This window comes from Primulina tabacum, chromosome 5 (assembly GCF_025594145.1).
Source record: "Primulina tabacum isolate GXHZ01 chromosome 5, ASM2559414v2, whole genome shotgun sequence".
Classification (NCBI taxonomy): Eukaryota; Viridiplantae; Streptophyta; class Magnoliopsida; order Lamiales; family Gesneriaceae; genus Primulina; species Primulina tabacum.
The window spans coordinates 4,884,742-4,904,100 of NC_134554.1; the positions used below are offsets into that span (position 1 = coordinate 4,884,742).

At 36.0% G+C, this 19,359-nt stretch overlaps 2 protein-coding genes, 1 non-coding gene and 1 pseudogene across 3 annotated transcripts; 2 read left to right on the forward strand and 2 right to left on the reverse strand.

The window, feature by feature from the left end:
• Window positions 1-269: 269 nt before the first annotated feature.
• TRNAR-UCG (transfer RNA arginine (anticodon UCG)) lies at window positions 270-343 on the reverse strand. The gene has a single exon. It is a non-coding gene; the product is annotated as a tRNA-Arg (tRNA).
• Window positions 344-3,711: 3,368 nt separating this feature from the next.
• On the forward strand, window positions 3,712-5,789 carry LOC142544626 (exocyst complex component EXO70H1-like). The gene has a single exon (XM_075651655.1). The coding sequence runs from the start codon at window positions 3,868-3,870 to the stop codon at window positions 5,719-5,721; it is 1,854 nt and encodes a 617-aa protein (XP_075507770.1). The 5' UTR covers window positions 3,712-3,867; the 3' UTR covers window positions 5,722-5,789.
• Window positions 5,790-7,832: 2,043 nt separating this feature from the next.
• On the reverse strand, window positions 7,833-11,030 carry LOC142545767 (putative pectate lyase 4). Its single transcript, XM_075653129.1, has 5 exons — window positions 10,717-11,030; window positions 9,259-9,610; window positions 8,966-9,176; window positions 8,785-8,853; window positions 7,833-8,371 (listed from the first exon to the last, which is right to left on the reverse strand). Exons 1-5 carry the CDS (start codon window positions 10,988-10,990, stop codon window positions 8,138-8,140), a joined length of 1,140 nt encoding a protein of 379 aa, XP_075509244.1. The 5' UTR covers window positions 10,991-11,030; the 3' UTR covers window positions 7,833-8,137.
• A 265-nt stretch (window positions 11,031-11,295) lies between these two features.
• Window positions 11,296-13,315, forward strand: LOC142547424 (ankyrin repeat-containing protein NPR4-like; annotated as a pseudogene).
• The last annotated feature ends 6,044 nt before the right edge of the window (window positions 13,316-19,359 follow it).

A 19,359-nucleotide genomic window follows, 5' to 3' on the forward strand; every position in this document is an offset into this window, starting at 1 on the left:
TTTAATTGATTGTTTGTTTAAGCACCAAATTTTTTAAAAGTTGTACGTTTACTTTTTAGGAAATAATAAAATTAAATTTTATTTGGATTAAATAATTTATAACAACAGTAAAATTAATCAAATAACTAAGCAATTAACTAACAAAGTGAAAACTCAAACATAGACTTTTGACACAACAAAATTACACTAAAATAAAAAAAAAAACAGTTTTAGTTTTGGGCCAAAGTGGATGAAGATTTAAAAGCCCATTTATAAGAACAAAATATAATCGACCACAGTGGGAGTCGAACCCACGACCTTCTGATCCGAAGTCAGACGCGCTAATCCACTGCGCTATGCGGTCTTCAGTTGGAGAAATGGTTTTACATTATTTACTTAAATACAAAATAATTGGACAGTGTCATTGGCCCGCAAGTACCCCCGTATTTTCTCCCCCACATTGATAAATCAAGGACCGAGTAAATCACTAAACAAAATCGAAGAGGGCTTTGCTTTATTATGCTGGAATTTTGATTCCATCGGACTATGGGAAGTGGATGGCTCAAGTTAATTTTAAAACATGGCGATGATACAAATTTCAAATACGTACGGTTACGCACATGCACATAAAAAGCGAAATAGAAATAAGAGAAATTATAACTTAAAACAACATAAATCTTTGTGGGTAAAATATTAAAAAGATTGACTGAAATCATAACATTGAACTATAGATTCGAAGAAAACCAATAGTCAAATTAATAAATCGCAATAAATTTGCAATTAGAGAAAAAAAAAAATTGTTGAAGGAAGAGATGGCGATTGAAGGAGAAAGGTACAAACTACAATTGGTTTTCAAACAAATTAATACTAATTGTGAATATGATGATAATTTATCGTTCGATCACGTTAGCTATTCCGAGTTCGATACTCAATCTTATTAAAACGCACTTATCATTGTTTAAATTGAACTTACAACAAATTACATATGATCTATTGTTATAAAAGAATAAGAATCAATAATCGCGTATTATAAAAATAAAACTATAAGACAAATTTACTTGTTTTTTTTTTTAAGTTTAAATTCATCATACAATGAGAAATATATTTTTCTATGTATAAATAAAATTAATTAATAGCAGTTAATCAAATAGATAGTTGATATTTAGATTCCATTTGTAGTATCTATGCTTCATTTCACGTGTAAAATATATATCAAATTTATTCAAAAATGAAGTATAAATATCAACTCACAATCAAAAAATGTTGAAAAACTCTCGTTTTTTAAAAAAAAAAGTAAAAAATATATCATTCACACTTATCGTCTTTTCTCGATAATGAACATGATATACAAGTTATTTAGCTTATTTTTATATGTCGTAACGTCAAATGAAAAATATGGCACTGGGATTATATTGTAAATTCAAATTCAAACATAGTAATGACGATTATAAAATTCATTAACTTGTGATTTTGACCTCAGTTGTACCATCAACTGTTCATATTTACTATATATATAATTATGGAGGATGCGCTGCGCTGTGTTACGGACACAGACATTTATGTGTGTACGGCAACGTTTGTGTTACACACGTATACGTACGTATTCAAGTCTAAGATTGGGGTAATAATTAATTAGTCATTAATGTTCAATTAATCACGCTAAACAACATCTCTAAATTTAAATGTATTCAGATGCAATGTACGGCTGGTTCAATTTTTATGAATTTTTTTTAATTAAAATGTATTTTTATTTTACCGTCTTACGTCACGACGTGGTATATACTTTTTATAATTTTCGAGAATTGCTTATTTTCAAGAAAATTTATTTATTTTCTTAAAAAATATGTGCCACAACATTAAAATTTTATATTTCGATATGTATTGCTACTTTAATATTCTTACATAATATAGCATCTACAACTAAAATATAAGTCGCCGGAAAAAAAGAGTGAGCTTAAGTTATGATTTCGAATATGATTATTCTTAAAAAAAATTCCATCGAAATGCTGCAGCGATATATTAGGTCGTTTTGTGTGGAAGCAGGGATATCGAAGCCTACTTTGAAATTGAAGTGAGGAGTTTAAAAAATTTTAGGAGACAAAAATACATTGTTTTTATATAAAATTTATAAGCACTTTCGTAGATATATTCATTACTCGATATAATATCATTGTTCAATATAATAGCTTCATAAAATTTATAAGCAAGAAGATTTTATGACAACATAAAATGATTTTTTTTTTTTCCAAAATAGTTCATTTAGGGTGTGGATCTTTAATAAAACACAAAAACTTGTATGAGACGGTCTCACAGATCGTATTTTGTGAGACAAATATCTTATTTAGATTATCCACGAAAAATTATTATTTTTTATGCTAAGAGTATTACTTTTTATTGTAAATATCGGTAGGATTGACCCGTCTCATAGATAAAGATTCGTGTGATCATTTCACAAGAGACATACTCATAATAAAATAACTAGCAATAATGACTTATACGTTGTGTGTATATACACATACATATGTATAACAATAGAATGAATATAAGTTGAAAGAAACATTAATTTTAACACGCATTACCATTCCGAGCCAAAAGATATTTTGGAGACCCAAATTCAATAAGGATGCTACCATCGAGATTTCAACAATTAAAAAAACTCGGGAAGGTTGAATTATAGCGACGAAGTATGTGAAGTTGAAAGGAAAATGAGAAAGGAAGTTAAAAGGAAACGTGAGCTAAAAACAATCGAGAAAATATATGAAAGAGCGTGCAAATTATATAATGCATATATAGTTTTAAATAAGTTTTTTTAAACAAATAATCGTTGAAAAATATTTTGAAGAATCAAAACTAGATGGTTCATGCCTTTCTCTAGCGTCGCATTTTTCCATTTCTTTTGCCTATTTAAAAACGTATCTGCAAATTATTCACGCGTTTTCACCGAATTTTCCAGATTTTAATTAGGACCAATGCTTAGGCTCTAATATAAATGTTCCGGTGATTTGGGTATGCCTTACGTCGAGAGTGTTTCTCTTCCTATTTCAATATCATTATACCGTGTGAATCTTTTAAAATTGCAGAGAAGTTAATCCAAACGTAGCATAGATAAGTACTAATTATTTGTATATGTATACATCCACGTGGTAAAACCATACAGTCCCTTCCCTTCAAGTAACGAAAATGAGGACATCATAAGACTTTTCCATAAAACAAAAACGGTTGGAAAATTATTATGTTAGAATTTTCTTATATAAAAAAATCACTCATTAGAATCATAAGTATCTTAACTTAGTAAAACGATCAAGGTTATAAAATATAATATTTACTAATTGAAAAGGTTCAAGATTTATATGATTTTTTCGGTGAAGATTTTATTTGATTTCTTTCAAAGTGATTTAAACTTTCGATTCAATTTCGAAGGAAAGGAGAGGTTTACATAATGTTTGAATTTTTCTCAAGTTATTTATTAGTTTCTTCTTCCAATGTATCAAATTTCACGTCTTTCTCTCCAAACAAGTGCCGCTTATTTCAAGTCTACAATAAACACGTTTCTTTATTATTATTTTTTTAAAAAAAACAAGATATATTAAATCAATATAAATGTGAACTTAAATATATATATTTTGTGTGTGAATAGTAACATCGTTTTGTTTTGTCCGATATGGACTGAACACAAACTTATCAAAAGACAAAATATACTTGGAAAATTTAACAATGCCAATTCGCTCTATTTATAGCCTCAGCGCGATCCCTTGAGATACGATCTATTTGTCTACTCCAGCCCATATCTAGTCTAGTCTGCTCTAGGATGAAATCCAGAATACACAGACACAAATTTGCATTCATTTCCAAAAAAATCAAACCTCAATTCTTCTACGGAGAAGGAAAATGAGAAAACTGTGCAGTTCCTTTGAAGAATTCCATTCTTCGTCATCGTCTGCTTCGATTTCTCAGTTTCCCACTCTCTCGCGGCCAATTGAGTCCTCCCCGTCTCGCTTGACTTTCGCAGATTCAGTCATGAACCGGACTTTAGGAATGGCCGAGCCGATTATCATGAAATGGAATCCCGAGACCACCACCGTAGTAGCGGTTACGTCGCTGTTCTATGAGAATCGCCGGGAGGCGAAGGAGTTGATCCAGTGGGTGAGCAATTTGCAGAAGGCAATGCGACTTGTCGTTATGGAGAACACCAACCCAGAAAAACTGGTACGCGCCCATAATCTGATGCAGATCGCCATGAAAAGGCTGCAGAAGGAGTTTTATCAGATTTTGTCAATGAATCGGGTTCATCTGGATCCTGAATCGGTTTCCACCCGGTCCTCACGGGATTCGACGAGGTCGAGCACGTCTGGTGACGAAGACGACGATATCAGAGTCGCGAACCAGTCGATTTCTGAAGTTGAAGACGCCTCTAGAGTTGCAATGGCGGATTTGAGATTGATTGCAGAGTGCATGATTTCTTGCGGTTACGGAAAGGAGTGTTTGAAAGTATACAAAATTATTCGGAAATCGATCGTTGATGAAGGCATTTACAGGCTCGGAGTGGAAAAGTTTAACCCTTTTCAAATTCATAAGATGAATTGGGAAGCGTTGGACTTACGGATCAAGAGTTGGCTCAATGCTCTGGAAATTGCAGTTAAGACTCTCTTCGATGGGGAGAGGACGCTCTGCGATCACGTGTTTGCGAGCTCGGATTACATCAGAGAGTCGTGCTTCACCGAAGTCACGAAGGGAGGAGCCATGATTTTGTTCGGATTTCCAGAAAACGTGACGAAAAACAACAGGAAATTGCCGGAGAAAGTTTTCCGAATACTCGACATGTTCGTCGCGATATCCAACCACTTGCCGGAGATAGAGTCCATCTTCTCATTCGACTCAACGGAAGACATCAAATCAAAGGCACTGACGTCGCTCACCACCCTCGGAGAGTACGTAAAAACAGCGTTAAATGACTTCGAGTACGCGATCCACAAGGAATCATCCAAAACGCCGCCAGCCGGCGCCGGCATTCACGACCTAACAATCGAGGCCATGAACTATCTATCACTACTCGCTGATTACCGTAGCATCCTGAACGAAATATTCCCAGAATCACCTCCACCGGAACAGAACTTACTACCGGATTCATACATGGGTCTCATTGATCCCGAAGACCCGCCGCCTCCGATATCCATCAAAATCGCATGGCTCATCTTGGCCGTCCTCTGCAGACTCGACAGCAAGTCGAAGCTGTTCAAAGACGTATCCCTATCCTATCTATTCTTGGCGAACAACCTCCAATACGTCGTCATGAAGGTGCGCACGTCAAATCTGAGACACATGCTCGGGGATGAATGGCTTCCGCTGCATGAAAACAAAGTCAAGCAGTTCGCGTCAAGCTACGAGCGTCTGGGATGGAGCCAAGTCATCGAATGCCTGCCGTCGGATCCTTCCTCTCTAACTAGCTGCGAACAAGTCAAGGAAGCATTCAAGAAATTCAACTTGACGTTTGACGAGGTGTGCACCAAGCACTCTCTCTGCATAGTGTCGGATTCCAGGCTTCGAGACGATATCAAGGAGTCACTCGCGAGAAAAATATTTTACTTATATCGCGAGCTTTACAATACTCACGGGCGTGCCATGCATGGAGATAGGAATTCGGCGGTCGTAGTCAGATTTACCCCTGATGATGTGGGGCATAGGTTGTCGAATCTGTTCTTGTTCAACGAGGGACTTCTTTGTCATTTAACTCATCCGCTGTGAGGCAGTCTGCGATTCGTTGAAAAGGCCGCAGGTTTTATATTATTTGTTGTAATTAATATTTTAGCGTTTAAGCATGTCAGAATATTAATCTAACGTGTATGATTATATATATTTTTAAATTATAATCTATAGTATTATTTCTATATTATTAATTTTTTAGAGAGTTTAAATTTGAGGATATTAGTGTTTTGATATATGTTATCGTGATGTGTTTATTTAGTTGATTCATAAAATTATATTTCTTCCTAATTTTTATGCCATATTTGATGTCGAGGGAAAAAAAACCACATTATGATAAATCCACCAAGGCATAACAAAATCTATTTATCTTGAACTTAATTGTAAGAGATCGTTTCAATTTTATTCAAATTAAAATTCAAATAAAATTTCAAATAATCAGGCACATATCACTCCCAAATTCCCAATCAAACAAATTTATGAAACCCCACATATTTTAGAATAAGTTAAAATTATCCTACATATACTTAGTTTACTTGACCATATATAATTATTTTAACCAACTGCCAATTTTTTTAAGTAAAAACTAATCTCTAAAATTTTTATATTTTAATAATATCTCTGAAATCTTTTATACATAAATATATAACACTAAATTTGTTTTAATTATAATGCACACCGTGTAAATTATAATTTCGTAATTAATTTAGGAGTAGATCTTTTGTGATACGGTCTCACGAATCTTTATATGTGAGACGGGTCAACCATACCGATATTCACAATAAAAAGTAATACCCTTATCATAAAAAGTAATTATATTTTCATGAATGACCCAAATAAGAGATCTGTCTCACAAAATACGACCCGTGAGACCGTCTCACACAAGATTTTTGTCTTAATTTAGTTTGACTCAGTAGATGCACCGGAAAGATGAGGTTGCGGCACTTGAACTCGAAAAATTTTAACATATCCCCAAAATATTATACTTCAGAAGTTATTGGCTTTGTATGCCAATCCATGGTGAAGATTTTTCAATCACAAAATCTTGTTTATGATCTATCTTTACAATAAAAAATCATCAGTCACAAAATCTCATAGTTAGCGGAGACGAAAAAACTGAGAAATTAAGTGAGACCGGCGTTTGGCCTAACGACTCCCCATAATTTATGAAATCTAAAAAAAACAGAACACTACTGAGAAAGTCACATCTCAAGACTTGGATTTATTCTGGAGACCGACTTTTATTTCTCTCCATGATACATGCATGCATTTTATTTCTCTCCGTGCTTGCTTTTTCTTCCTCAACTATCGTTACTTTCTCTTCACCTAGAAAAATGTTGAAGTTTCTCTCTCGTGTAAAATAATTTTTGAAGTTGCTGCTTTAACCTTCCCTAATCTCTTATCATCCATGTTGAATGATCGGTACCAAGATAATTATGCCACGATACTTGACCCTACCTACCAAAATACTCCAACTCTACCTACTTATACGTTTCATATAAAGGCAAGTCAACACTCAGAGTAGATCTTTTGTAAGAAGATCTCACGGATTTTTATCTGTGAGACGGGTCAATCCTATCATAAAAAATAATACTTTTCATGGATGACCCAAATAAGAGATCTGTCTTACAAAATACGACCCGTGAGACTGTCTCACACGAAATTTTGTCTACGGGACTAATTGATCAATTCAGTAACTAGATGAAATCCCACGACCTGGTTTAGCAACTTATTTTCAAAAACCCCACTTAAATTTGACTTTACGAGATGGATAGCCAGGAATAAAATTAGAGCAAACCTTAATTCAAACAATTCGGCCATGCAGCATATATATTGTTACAAATTTTAAAATTCATACAAACTCATATGAAATTGAATAATTGATCGATTTTGTGACACACACGTCCAATCATATCATATATATTAAAAAATTATTTTTATGTCCAAAACATTATTTTTTTACTAATTATGTTTTGAAAAAAATTTGTGGATTATAAGTTATTTATTTAAAAAAATATTACTTTTTATCCAAAATATCTTTATTAATATATGTTAATTTGAGTTAAAAATATTAATTTTTAAATAAAAGATATTATTTTTTACTGTAGTTATAAACCGAATCGACTCATCTTACATATATAGATCAGTAACTATTTTAAATTATAGCATCCACCGACTCACATTTTTTCTCCAAATTTCAACCGATTATCATATAACACCACTTCGCTATTCGTTCACATGAATAAATGTCCAAATCCATATACCACTTCAAATCGTCATGTTCCGAATTCCGTTTATTGATGTATGTAAACTACATGTTTATGACAACACAACAGTATAGTGAGAGTTGCTCCAAGGCGGGAAAGATAAAATTCTGCTGTTATCAACAACCAGCCCAACGATTCAAAACTAGGGCCTGCAACATACGGTGAAACACAAGTATATAAAAGTTATGATCTTATGAAGACGCTAAGTCGGCAGGTCGGGGGACGTTGCGCCATCCTGAAGAGTGTTGGAGAAAATGTTTCAGATCAGCAGTAGGAGCTTCTACTGTCCATGTCTCATAAAATTCGCTAGGATGGAAGACGCTCGTCTCACTTGCGAGAGGCACCAAGCCTGGTTGAGTACCGGGAACAAAAAAATCACCTTCCGATTTTATGCAGCCTGTACATTCCTGTACCTTGTCAGCTGCCTATGGAGCAAATCAGAAAACTTCCATTAATATACAGAACATGAAAGAGTAACTTATACCACAGACTAGACAAAGAACTTATCATAAATGAAACATAACCGACTCCAAATTGTTACAACCCTAATTTAACGACAAAAGAAATCAAGATCAAATATAGTTGTGAATACCGAAATGTAAGTTTATGCATTAAATAAAAAAATGTAAATCCCAGAGTATTAACTCTGTACAAGAGCTCTTGCTCCCCCTAGCAATGCTAGAAACAAAGTTCTTAAAGAAATAACATAATGAATGAAAAAACCCTCTTTTTCTTCACGTTTAATTCAACTCTTCCCCACATCTAGATTCCAAGGCCTCGGGACTCTTGGTAATGTGTGGGTTAATGCAATGTTATATGAACTAAGATTTACATTTACCTTTTCAGTGTAATATTTAAAGGCCACCTTCTTTTGTCCAGCTTCATATATGTTGCACTGAGAATATATCTTCACGTTGCCCCAAAAAAAAAACGATCAGCAAATAAATAACGCACAACAATGTAAATATTTAGGAAAATATTCAAGCAAACTAAGAAATCCACGAAAAAAATCAAAACACCTGTGATTCAACACTGGAGCAAACAGCATATATTCCCCAATTTCTAGTATAGTTATTGTACAGATGTACTTTCCCAAATCTAACACGAGGATGCCGTTGTCGAGTCCCATCAAAGAAACAATGGTGAATGGTGACCCGAATACATCTATCGTTAACATGAGAAGGATCCGCACCAATGAGCATGGTCTTATCATGATTCGCAAAATGGCATCTAAGCGAGACAATAACGAAGTCAAGAACATGCCACAATAAAAAACCATGATCAAATTTCATTAAAAAAAATTCATAGATACCGAGAAATGGTAATATCGGTGCTCTCTCGGGTAATATCTATCAGCCCATCATCGTAATCCTTGAGGCTGCAACGATCTATCCAAATATGCTTTGAATTGGGTTTAATTTGAATTCCATCTACATCATGTCCCCTTCCTCCTTCAAATAAAAGGTTGCAAATAATCACATGTTCACACTCCTTTAACCGCAAACCTTTCCCAGTCAGTTTAACTCTTTGACCACGCCCATCAACGGTCTTATAAGAAGACACATTTAAATAAGATGAGAGATCGATGGTGCCTGAAACTTCAAATATGATCCACAAAGGCTCTTTCTTACGACATCCATCACGAAGGGAACCGGGCCCATCATCTGAAAATACACAGAATAGGGTTAAGAAACAAGAAAGTCATTAAAAAAAGATGTGAAATCAAGAAACCAGCTCAACAAATTAGCATTTATTTTAGGAGATAAAAATCACAATTCATATTTATGCATTAAGGCTGGGTTAATTGCACCAGGCCCTAAAACCCTCTAAAAAAATATTGATATGTAATATATCCTCTAATGTTTAAAAATCAAGCACATTTAACTCATGTGTTAAAAAACTCGAGCACATTTACCCTTACTTGTAAGCAGTTTTATGCATATTTTAAAAAACACGGGGTTTTAAATGTAATTAATTTTATACAGGGTTTTGTTTTTTTTTTTTTTTGTATTTTTGAATTTTTACAGAGGGTGCTGATAATTGATATAATTTCCCCATTAGGGCTATATAAACATTTGAGTACGGTAGCAGCAATTGTGTAAACACATATGTTGAAACACTACATTTCCCCAAACCAAAATTCTTTTAGAAACACAATGACACTTACTATTACCAATCATTTTTAGACCAATCCTTAAATTTCACGTCGCTTGGTATCAGACAACCTCTCCTTACTTTCAGTCTTCAGATAATATCATGTCATCATACTACCTTCAGCAGATCAACATCATACTATCAATTGGCCGTGATCATAAATTGGAATACAATTTGTCCAACAAGGACTAGTGAAAATGCAACTGAAAACTGAAAGCAAAATAACAAAAAGAACGAGAGAAAGCACCACAGGATCCAGCCTTCATACAAAAAACAATGACAGATGCTGACACAGTAATTCAAATATTTCAACTTGCAAGTTTCAGTGGTTAAGTTGTCCTCAAGAATATGCCACATAGTAAATTCATTTTCTTTGTCAAAACCTTTATGCCTCAAATCCTTTAATAGTTAGCTCAAAAGATGCTACTTTAGGAGAGTTTTAAAGATCTTTGCAATTCATCAAACATTTTAAATCAACAATTCAATTTACAATTTTTTTTGTTAACTTTCAAAAGCCATATTGCCGTTAGCCAACCATTCGATTTCAGAAGTGCCAAAAAATATGTTCAATAAATCCCTCCCCAACAAAATTCCAACCTTTATGATATCTTCTCACCTGCGAGAGTGATGACACGATAAACAGCGCCGTTCAGACCACCGACGGCGAATCGGCCAAAGCCCTCAGCTTGGTCAGCAAGAGCCCGCAAGCTGGAGTCCACGTGGCCGTACGGTAAACACAAACCCATGTTTGAATTCGCAGTGAACGGAGTCGAGTGTTTTGGAGCTAAATTTCCAAATTGCGACGTGGGGCCAAATTGATAAGGGGGAATCGTAGGGTTTGGGTTTTGTCGGTGACTGTGATTCGAGAAACGGCCATGGCGATTTCCCATTTGAATGGTTAATTGTGATTAATTTATGATGGTGTGACTTTTATTATTATCCATTTGAATCATTTTCAAGAGATGCTTTCCTTTAAAAACAAAAATTAAAAACAAAAAATAAAGTGTTTTATTAAATAAATTAATTAATGGTGGAATGATTAATTTAGTAATTTGAGACCGTTCTTCACTTTTGTGGGGATGCAATATGACCTTTCTAGCATGATATGGCCAATTTTCGAATCTTCCACTTTCTGAACGTTGGATCAATTAAGCCCAACAACTCAACGTAATTAGCAACTTCTTTTAAGTTGTACATGTTCGACTATGCACTTATGAATTCGTTGATGAAACACCAACTATGGTAAGCGGCCGACAGAGATGGCACGGATTTGGATCTTCTACTGTGTTGAAAACACAGCACCATGTGCTGTGCATTTTTTACACGAGATGATCACATGATTATCTCGTTTAATCTGACAACTTTTTAAATTTATCTCATATAGTGTGATGTCGACAAAATGATTACGTGATCATCTCGTGTAAAAAATGCACTGCACCAAATGCTGTGTTTTTAATACAGTAGAGGATCCAAATCTGGATGGCACCTAGTGAGAAATAAAGAATCGAATTGAAAAGTTGTATTCATTTCTCGTATTATCTTCGTCAATACAATGATATTCTATTCAAGTTATAAAATCCAATAAAAGGAATTGAGACAAAATTAACGCTAATAGACTTGGATTTTATCTTCTCTATTCCCTGTGTATGAACCTGAAATACACTATATTATACTCTTTATCTCACTCAATTTTCATGGTTAACTACAATAAACAGAAGCCAACGATAAATAATGATGGTGCCTTTTTGTTGTTAATTCTTAATTAAAAGCCATCCTCTTGAGTTTAATTTTATTGTAAAATTATGTGCTTATAAGAGAACATTCTTAAAAATATTAATAGAACGAATTTCAGATATAAGATAATATAGAATTTGAAAATTTGGTTTCAAAAACACCAACAAAAAAAATTTCTACTCGTGAACACACATCTCAATCAATATTTTCCCATAACACAAAATACATATACAAATGCAACACTCCGGTTATTACCTCTTGATCTCAGTCTTACCTTAGCCTTGAGCTATTTGTGCTTCGGATCTCGGTCAACATCTGAATCACCGCGAGATCTTCCCAATTATTTCGTCGATTCGATTTGGTTTCCCCGCATTCTAGCCTATGTCCTGGTGGCCGTCAAGGCCATGTAGATGTCGTCCAAGCATTACTCGAGAAGGACCCACAACTGGCTAGAAGAACTGATAAGAAAGAGCACACTGCACTGCACATTGCTGTTAAAGGCGATATTTGTGTCGTGGTGAGGGACTTCTACATGCAGACGCAACAATTACGATACTATTGGATAAATTTGGGAACATTGCGTTATATATAGCCACCAGGAAAAAGCGTGCAGAGGTTCGTCATGTTCGAAGTTTGCACATACTTCTTGGTTATCAATTTTGGTATTTTACTCTCAGCTTCTTGGTTTTGTTTGAGCTAGAAAAATAATCCAATTTCAATATTCCCAGATTGCTAACGAGCTCATGCTGTTTCAGGACACAAACTTAAACGCTTTACAAGAGACCACAAAACGGCTCTAGACATAACATAAGGTTCCCTCTATCATAAGACACATTTGAAATTAAAGAGTGCTTGATTCGATGTGGTGTTGCCAGAGCCAACGAACTCATCCAGCCTCGTGACGAGCTTCGCAAAACTGTCTCACAAATCAAGAGAGACGTCCATACTCAGCTCGAGCAAGCTCGTAAAATGAACACATAAACGGTATCGCAAAGGAGCTTAGGAAACTCCATAGAGAAGGAATCAATAATGCCACTAACTCGGTTACCGTGGTCGCTGTTCTCTTTGACACGGCAGCTTTCGTTGTCATTTTCACCGGCCATGGAGCTTATGATGATAATGAGGCCGTTATAAAAGTGAGCAGCCCATCCTTCAAAGTCTATTTCATAACAAATGCAGTGACATTTTATACTTCGTTAGCTGTCGTCGTCGTACAAATTACGGTCGTCCGGCCCAAGTTAAAATCCGAGAGACGAGTTATGGAAGTGATAAATAAGTTAGTATAGTTGGACTCAGTTTGCACGACGGTGGCTTTTATCGCCTCCTTTTATATAGTAATAGGGAGGCATTATAAATGTGATGTTGTTCTTGTCACCGTCATTGAGAGTATTACAATGACAGACGTGTTAAGTGCTATGACATATTATGTTGTACAGGAGGTTAATAAGGATACGGAGGGCGAGGAAAATAGAAGTATTTGAGGCATGGAACGAATTCTTGGAGACGATACGATCTTGATTTCATCCGTCAATACCCCATCCCACCTATTAAATTGAGTAGGCCAATAGGAAAACCTCAACCAACCTCAAACTTGACTTGCGCCGCATGTCCACATGCCAACTCATCGTCGTGACACTCAACTTCTTCGGATGCAAAGTCATCATCGTAAAATTTTGTCATTCTAGATCGCATACAAAGACAAGTTTGATGTGGTAGGACAAGCTGATAAATCTCATTTCCTGCTAGACTTTGGTTTAAGGCCTATAAAAAATACCTTTCATTTTTTAATTATATTTTTAACTTAAATTAAAAGACCAATTTTTAAAAAAAATAACAAAAATAAATGAAACCTAAGCTGGCCGACTAGAACTTTTTCTAGGCGGTCCGCTGCCATGTAGCCCCTAGACCAATTTTTATAATATTGCATGTTAGTCGTTAATTGAGTAACAGTTAAAACGGGATAATTAATTACTAAATTTAAATATGCATGAAAAATGAAGTGTAGGAGAAGATTGAACTTGATTAATTTGTTTCAATCCAATAATATTTTGGACATACAAAAAATTATATTGTTTTATGAGTTTGATGTCATGATATTTTATTTATTATTATTTAGAAAGAAACGAGAAAATTAAAGATTATATTTCTTTGTGCTACAGACTTCTTCCTAGGTAGATTCGAGAATTCTTTAATGGGCCTCACACTTTGGGGCTTGTTCATCTTGTCAGCTACTTGCTTGAGCTCATTTATTTTATGGGCTTGTTCTTCTTTCCTTTTAACTCATTCTAGATATAAAATTCTGAGAGAAACCATCAACTCTCGCAAGTGTTTGCGATTGTAACAGGAGGCAAATCAGATGGCCAATGCAGATGATGGCAGTGTCACGAATGCGGGGGAGGGGTGGTTGGGGGGGGGGGGGTAGGGGGAGGGGGGGTAATTATATTATTCCTTAGTTTGATTGCCCACGTTTCAATCTTTCTGTTGATGAAAACATTACAGACTTTTTAGATTATTGATGGATAGATTTGCCCAAGTTTTGTGCTAATTTTCTATGATTTTGTTTCATGGGAAAAATTATATCATGCTTTGTTCAAGAGAACCGTGATATTTCTTACATGAATTTCACGACTGAAAGTTAAGTCTTCTTAATATTGGTGGAGTAACTGGGATAACGTGTATTATAAGTCAAAATAGAGGATTAATGAATATTCTTCTTTCTTTCGATTTTTGGTAGACACTTTTCGTAGATTGTTAATGAGCTCTTGCTACTTCGGGACACAAACGTATACACTTTAACAAGAAATCATAAAACGGCTCTAGACATAGTAGATGGGCTCCCTCAATAAGAAGACAATTGAAATTAAGAAGTGCTTGACACTTTAAAGCAAGTTTTCACAACAGTGTTTCACATTATGCACATGCAATATTTTTTTTTTTTGGATGCAACTCCTAAGTCCTTAAAAAGAATTGAAAAGATTGATCTCCAGAATCGCTAATGTAATCTTTATTGTTATGATTAAAAAAATAGCATTGTTTGGCGTCCTTTCACCAAGCTCTTGGAAACAATATCGGATGCCTCGCCAGCAAATATATGGCAACAACATCAAAAGTAACGAACTGTACTTGCCTATTTCCCAACATCTTTTTTCTCTCATGACTTTTCTTCACTTTCGTGGGGATATAATATGTCATTTCTAGCATAATTATGGCCAATTTCCGGATCCTCCACTTTCTGAAAGTTGTATCAATTAAACCCTGCAACTCGACATGATTAGCAACTTCTTGCAAGTTGTAGCAGCAATAGTTGGGGTTTCCAAAAACAGCCAGCATGGATGGCACCCAGTGAGAAATCAAGAATTAGAACGGAAAGTTATATTCATTTATCTTATTATCTCCATCGATACAATGATGTTATATACAAGTTGTAAAATACAATAAAAGGAATTAAGACAAAATTAACTAACAGTCTTTGATTTTATCTTCTGTATTCCATGTGTGTGCACCTGAAATACACTATATTCTATTCTTTATCTCACCTAAATTGTAGATCTGATAAACCAAGCATCTATTCTTGCAACATATTTGTACAAGGGCAGGACCAAATTCATTTCGGAATGGTTTTGTGGCCAATGCGATTGGTAAAGCACTTGAATCTTGCGACATCACCCAATTTTTGACGCCGTGAGAATGTGAGGTAACCGAAGTACAGATTTGTCTGCCGTGAAAGGTCACTCGGTATGAGTGAACTTCGTTGACGCTACGTTGGTAAATGATCGGCATTACTGATATTAGAATAACAAAACCAACTGTGGTACAATAGAACACACGACAGAAAGATTGAATTGAACGCGGCGGCAATACAATGGAATATCTAGAGAGAATAAATGTATTGGAGAGTTCAAAATCTTCTCGATTTTTTCTTATTTATACAAAGGAATCAGTTTTAACCAATAACTGTACTTATCCAAACTAATCTAACTGCTCAAGGTTCTTTAACAGCTAGCCAACTTCCAATAAATCCGTGCACTTCTTTCAGTTGATCATATCAGCTTGATTTGAAAATCCGAGCCACTATGCAATTAACAATTACGACCGTGAAAAAAATATATCTAACATAAAAGAAAGTAGAAAAGTGACTGGTTTTATTGTTATCTTTATAAACTATTTTAAATTAAAAATTTAAATTAAATATTTGATATAAGAAAATATCTATAAGTTTTAAAATTTAATGTATATGCAAATTTCATTAAAATAATTTTTTTTTTCGCTACAGCTCATACGTTATCACTCAAATTTTATAGTCAACTACAATAAACAGAAGTCAACGAAAAATAACGACGGTGACTTTTTGTTGTTAGTTCTTAATTAAAAGCCATCCCTCTTGAGTTTAATTTTATTATAAAATTATTTGTTTATAAGAGACAATTTTTAAAAAATATTAATAAAACGAATTTGAGATATAAGATAATATAGAATTTGAAGATGTGGTTTTAAAAACACTAACAAAAAAAATTTCTAGTCATGAACACACATCTCAATCAATATTTTCCCATAACACAAAATACATATACAAATGCAACACTTCGGTCATTACCTCTGTCACGGCTCAGCCCACTTGTGATATTGTCTGCTTTGGTCCGAGACCTCACGACTTTAATATGCGTCACATCGTGCGGCACACACATTGGCTTTGATACCAAATGTCACGGCCTCGGCCCACTTGTATTGTTCGCTTTGGCCCGAGGTCTCACGATTTTAAAACGCATTACAAAGGATTGCTACACGCACATTTAAATACTCAGTATCTCTCATGTGGTTTGGCGATGTGGGATTTCGCCTAAGTACCTTCACCCCTCCTTTTGGGACTAAACATCCTCGCTAAGATTTGCCCCAACATCCCAAACTCACGCGGGGTCGCACTGATACCAAATGTTACGGCCCAGCCCACTTGTAATATTGTCCGCTTAGCCCGAGGCCTCACGACTTTAAAATACGACACACTGTGCGGCGCCACACACTGGCTCTGATACCAAATGTCATGGCCCAACCCACTTGTGATGTTGTCCGCTTTGGCCTGAGGCCTCACGGCTTTAAAACGCGTCACAAGTGATTGATACACGCTCATTTAAATGTCCAGCATCTCTCTCGGTGATTTAGCGATGTGGGATTTCGCCTAAGGGCCTTCACACTCCCTTTCGGGACTCAGCGTTCTCGCTGAGGTTTGCCCCACCATTCAAAATTCACGCGGAGTCGCTCTGATACAAAATGTCACGGTCCGGCCCACTTGTAATACTGTTTGCTTTGGCCTAAGGCCTCACAACTTTAAAAAAGGTCACAAGGGGTTGCTACACACACATTTAAATGCTCAACATCTCTCTCATGATTTGGCGATGTGAGATTTCACCTAAGGGCCTTCACCTCTCCTTTAGGGACTCAGCGTCCTCGCTGAGGTTTGCCCCACAATACCAAACTCACGCAGAGTCACTTTGATACCAAATGTCACGGTCCAGTCCACTTGTGATATTGTCCGCATTGGTCCAAGATCTCACGGCTTTAAAACACGTCACATCGTGCGGCTCCATACACTGGCTCTGATACCAAATATCATGGCACAGCTTGTGATATTGTCCGCTTTGGCCCGAGGCATCACGGCTTTAAAACTCGTCACATCGTGCGGCGCCACACACTAACTCTGATACCAAATGTCTGCCGTGGATGGTTACTCGGTACGAGTGAACTTCGTTGACGCTACGTTGGTAGATGATCGGCATTACTGATTTTAGAATAACAAAACCAACTGTGATACAATAGAACACACGACAGAAAGATTGAAAGTGAACGCGGCGGCAATACAATGGAATATTTAGAGAGCAAAAATGTATTTGAGAGTTCAAGATCTTCTCGATTTTTTCTTATTTATACAAAGCAATCAGTTTTAACCAATAACTGTACTTATCCAAACTAATCTAACTGCTCAAGGTTCTTTAACAGCTAACCAACTTCCAATAAATCCGTGCACTTCTTTCAGTTGATCATATCAGCTTGATTTGAAAATCCGAGCCACCATGCAATTAACAATTACGACCGTGAAAAAAATATATCTAACATAAAAAAAAGTAGAAAAGTGACTGGTTTTATTGTTAACTTTATAAACTATTTAAATTAAAAATTTAAATTATAAAATTTAATATATGCAAATTTAATTAAAAATAATTTTTTTTCTCGCCACATCTCATCATTTATCACTCAATTTTCAAGGTCAACTACAATTAACAGAAGTCAACGAAAAATAACGAAGGTGTCTTTTTGTTGTTAGTTCTTAATTAAAAGCCAATCTCTTGAGTTTAATTTATTATAATATTATTTGCTTATAAGTGAACATTTTTTAAAAATATTAATAGAACGAATTTCAAATATAAGATAATATAGAATTTGAAGATACGGTTCCAAAAACACTAACAAAAAAATTTTACTCATGAACACACATCTCAATCAATACTTTCCAATAACACAAAATACATATACAAATGCAACACTTCGGTCATTACCTCTGTCACGGCCCAACCCACTTATGATATTGTCCGCTTTGGCCCGAGGCCTCATGACTTTAATACGCGTCACATCGTGCGGCGCCACACACTGGCTCTGATATCAAATGTCACGGCCGAGCCCACTTGTGATATTGTCCGCTTTGGTCCGAGGTCTCACGACTTTAAAACGAGTCACAATGGGTTGCTACACGCTCATTTAAATGTTCAGCATCTCTCCTGTGGTTTGGCGATGTGGGATTTCGCCTAAGGGTCTTCACCCCAGTTTCGGGACTCAACATCCTCGCTGAGGTTTGCCCCAACATCCAAACTCACGCGGAGTCGCTCTGATAACAAATGTCACGGCCCAGACCTACTTGTGATATTGTCCGCTTAGCCCGAGGCCTCTCGGCTTTAAAACTCGACACATCGTGCGGCGCCACACATTGGCTCTGATACCAAATGTCACGGCTCAGCCTACTTGTGATATTGTTCGCTTTGGCCAGAGGCCTCACGGCTTTAAAACGCTTCACAAGGGGTTGATACACGCTCATTTAAATGCCCAGCATTCTCTCCCGTTGTTTAGCGATGTGAGATTTCGTCTAAGGGCCTTCACCCCCCCTTTCGGGACTCAGCGTCCCTCGCTGAGGTTTGCCCCACCATCCAAAACTCACGCGGAGTCGCTCTGATACCAAATGTCACGACTCAGCCCACTTGTGATATTGTCCGCTTTGGCCTAAGGTATCACGACTTTAAAACGCGTCACAAGTGATTGTTACACGCTCATTTAAATGCCCAACATTTCTCTCATGGTTTGAAAATGTGAGATTTCGCCTAAGGGCCTTGACCTCCACTTTAGGGACTCACCGTCCTCGCTGAGGTTTGCCCCACAATCCCAAACTCACGCAGACTCACTCCGATACCAAATGTCACGGCCCAGTCCACTTGTGATATTGTCCGCATTGGCCCAAGGTCTCACGGCTTTAAAACGCGTCACA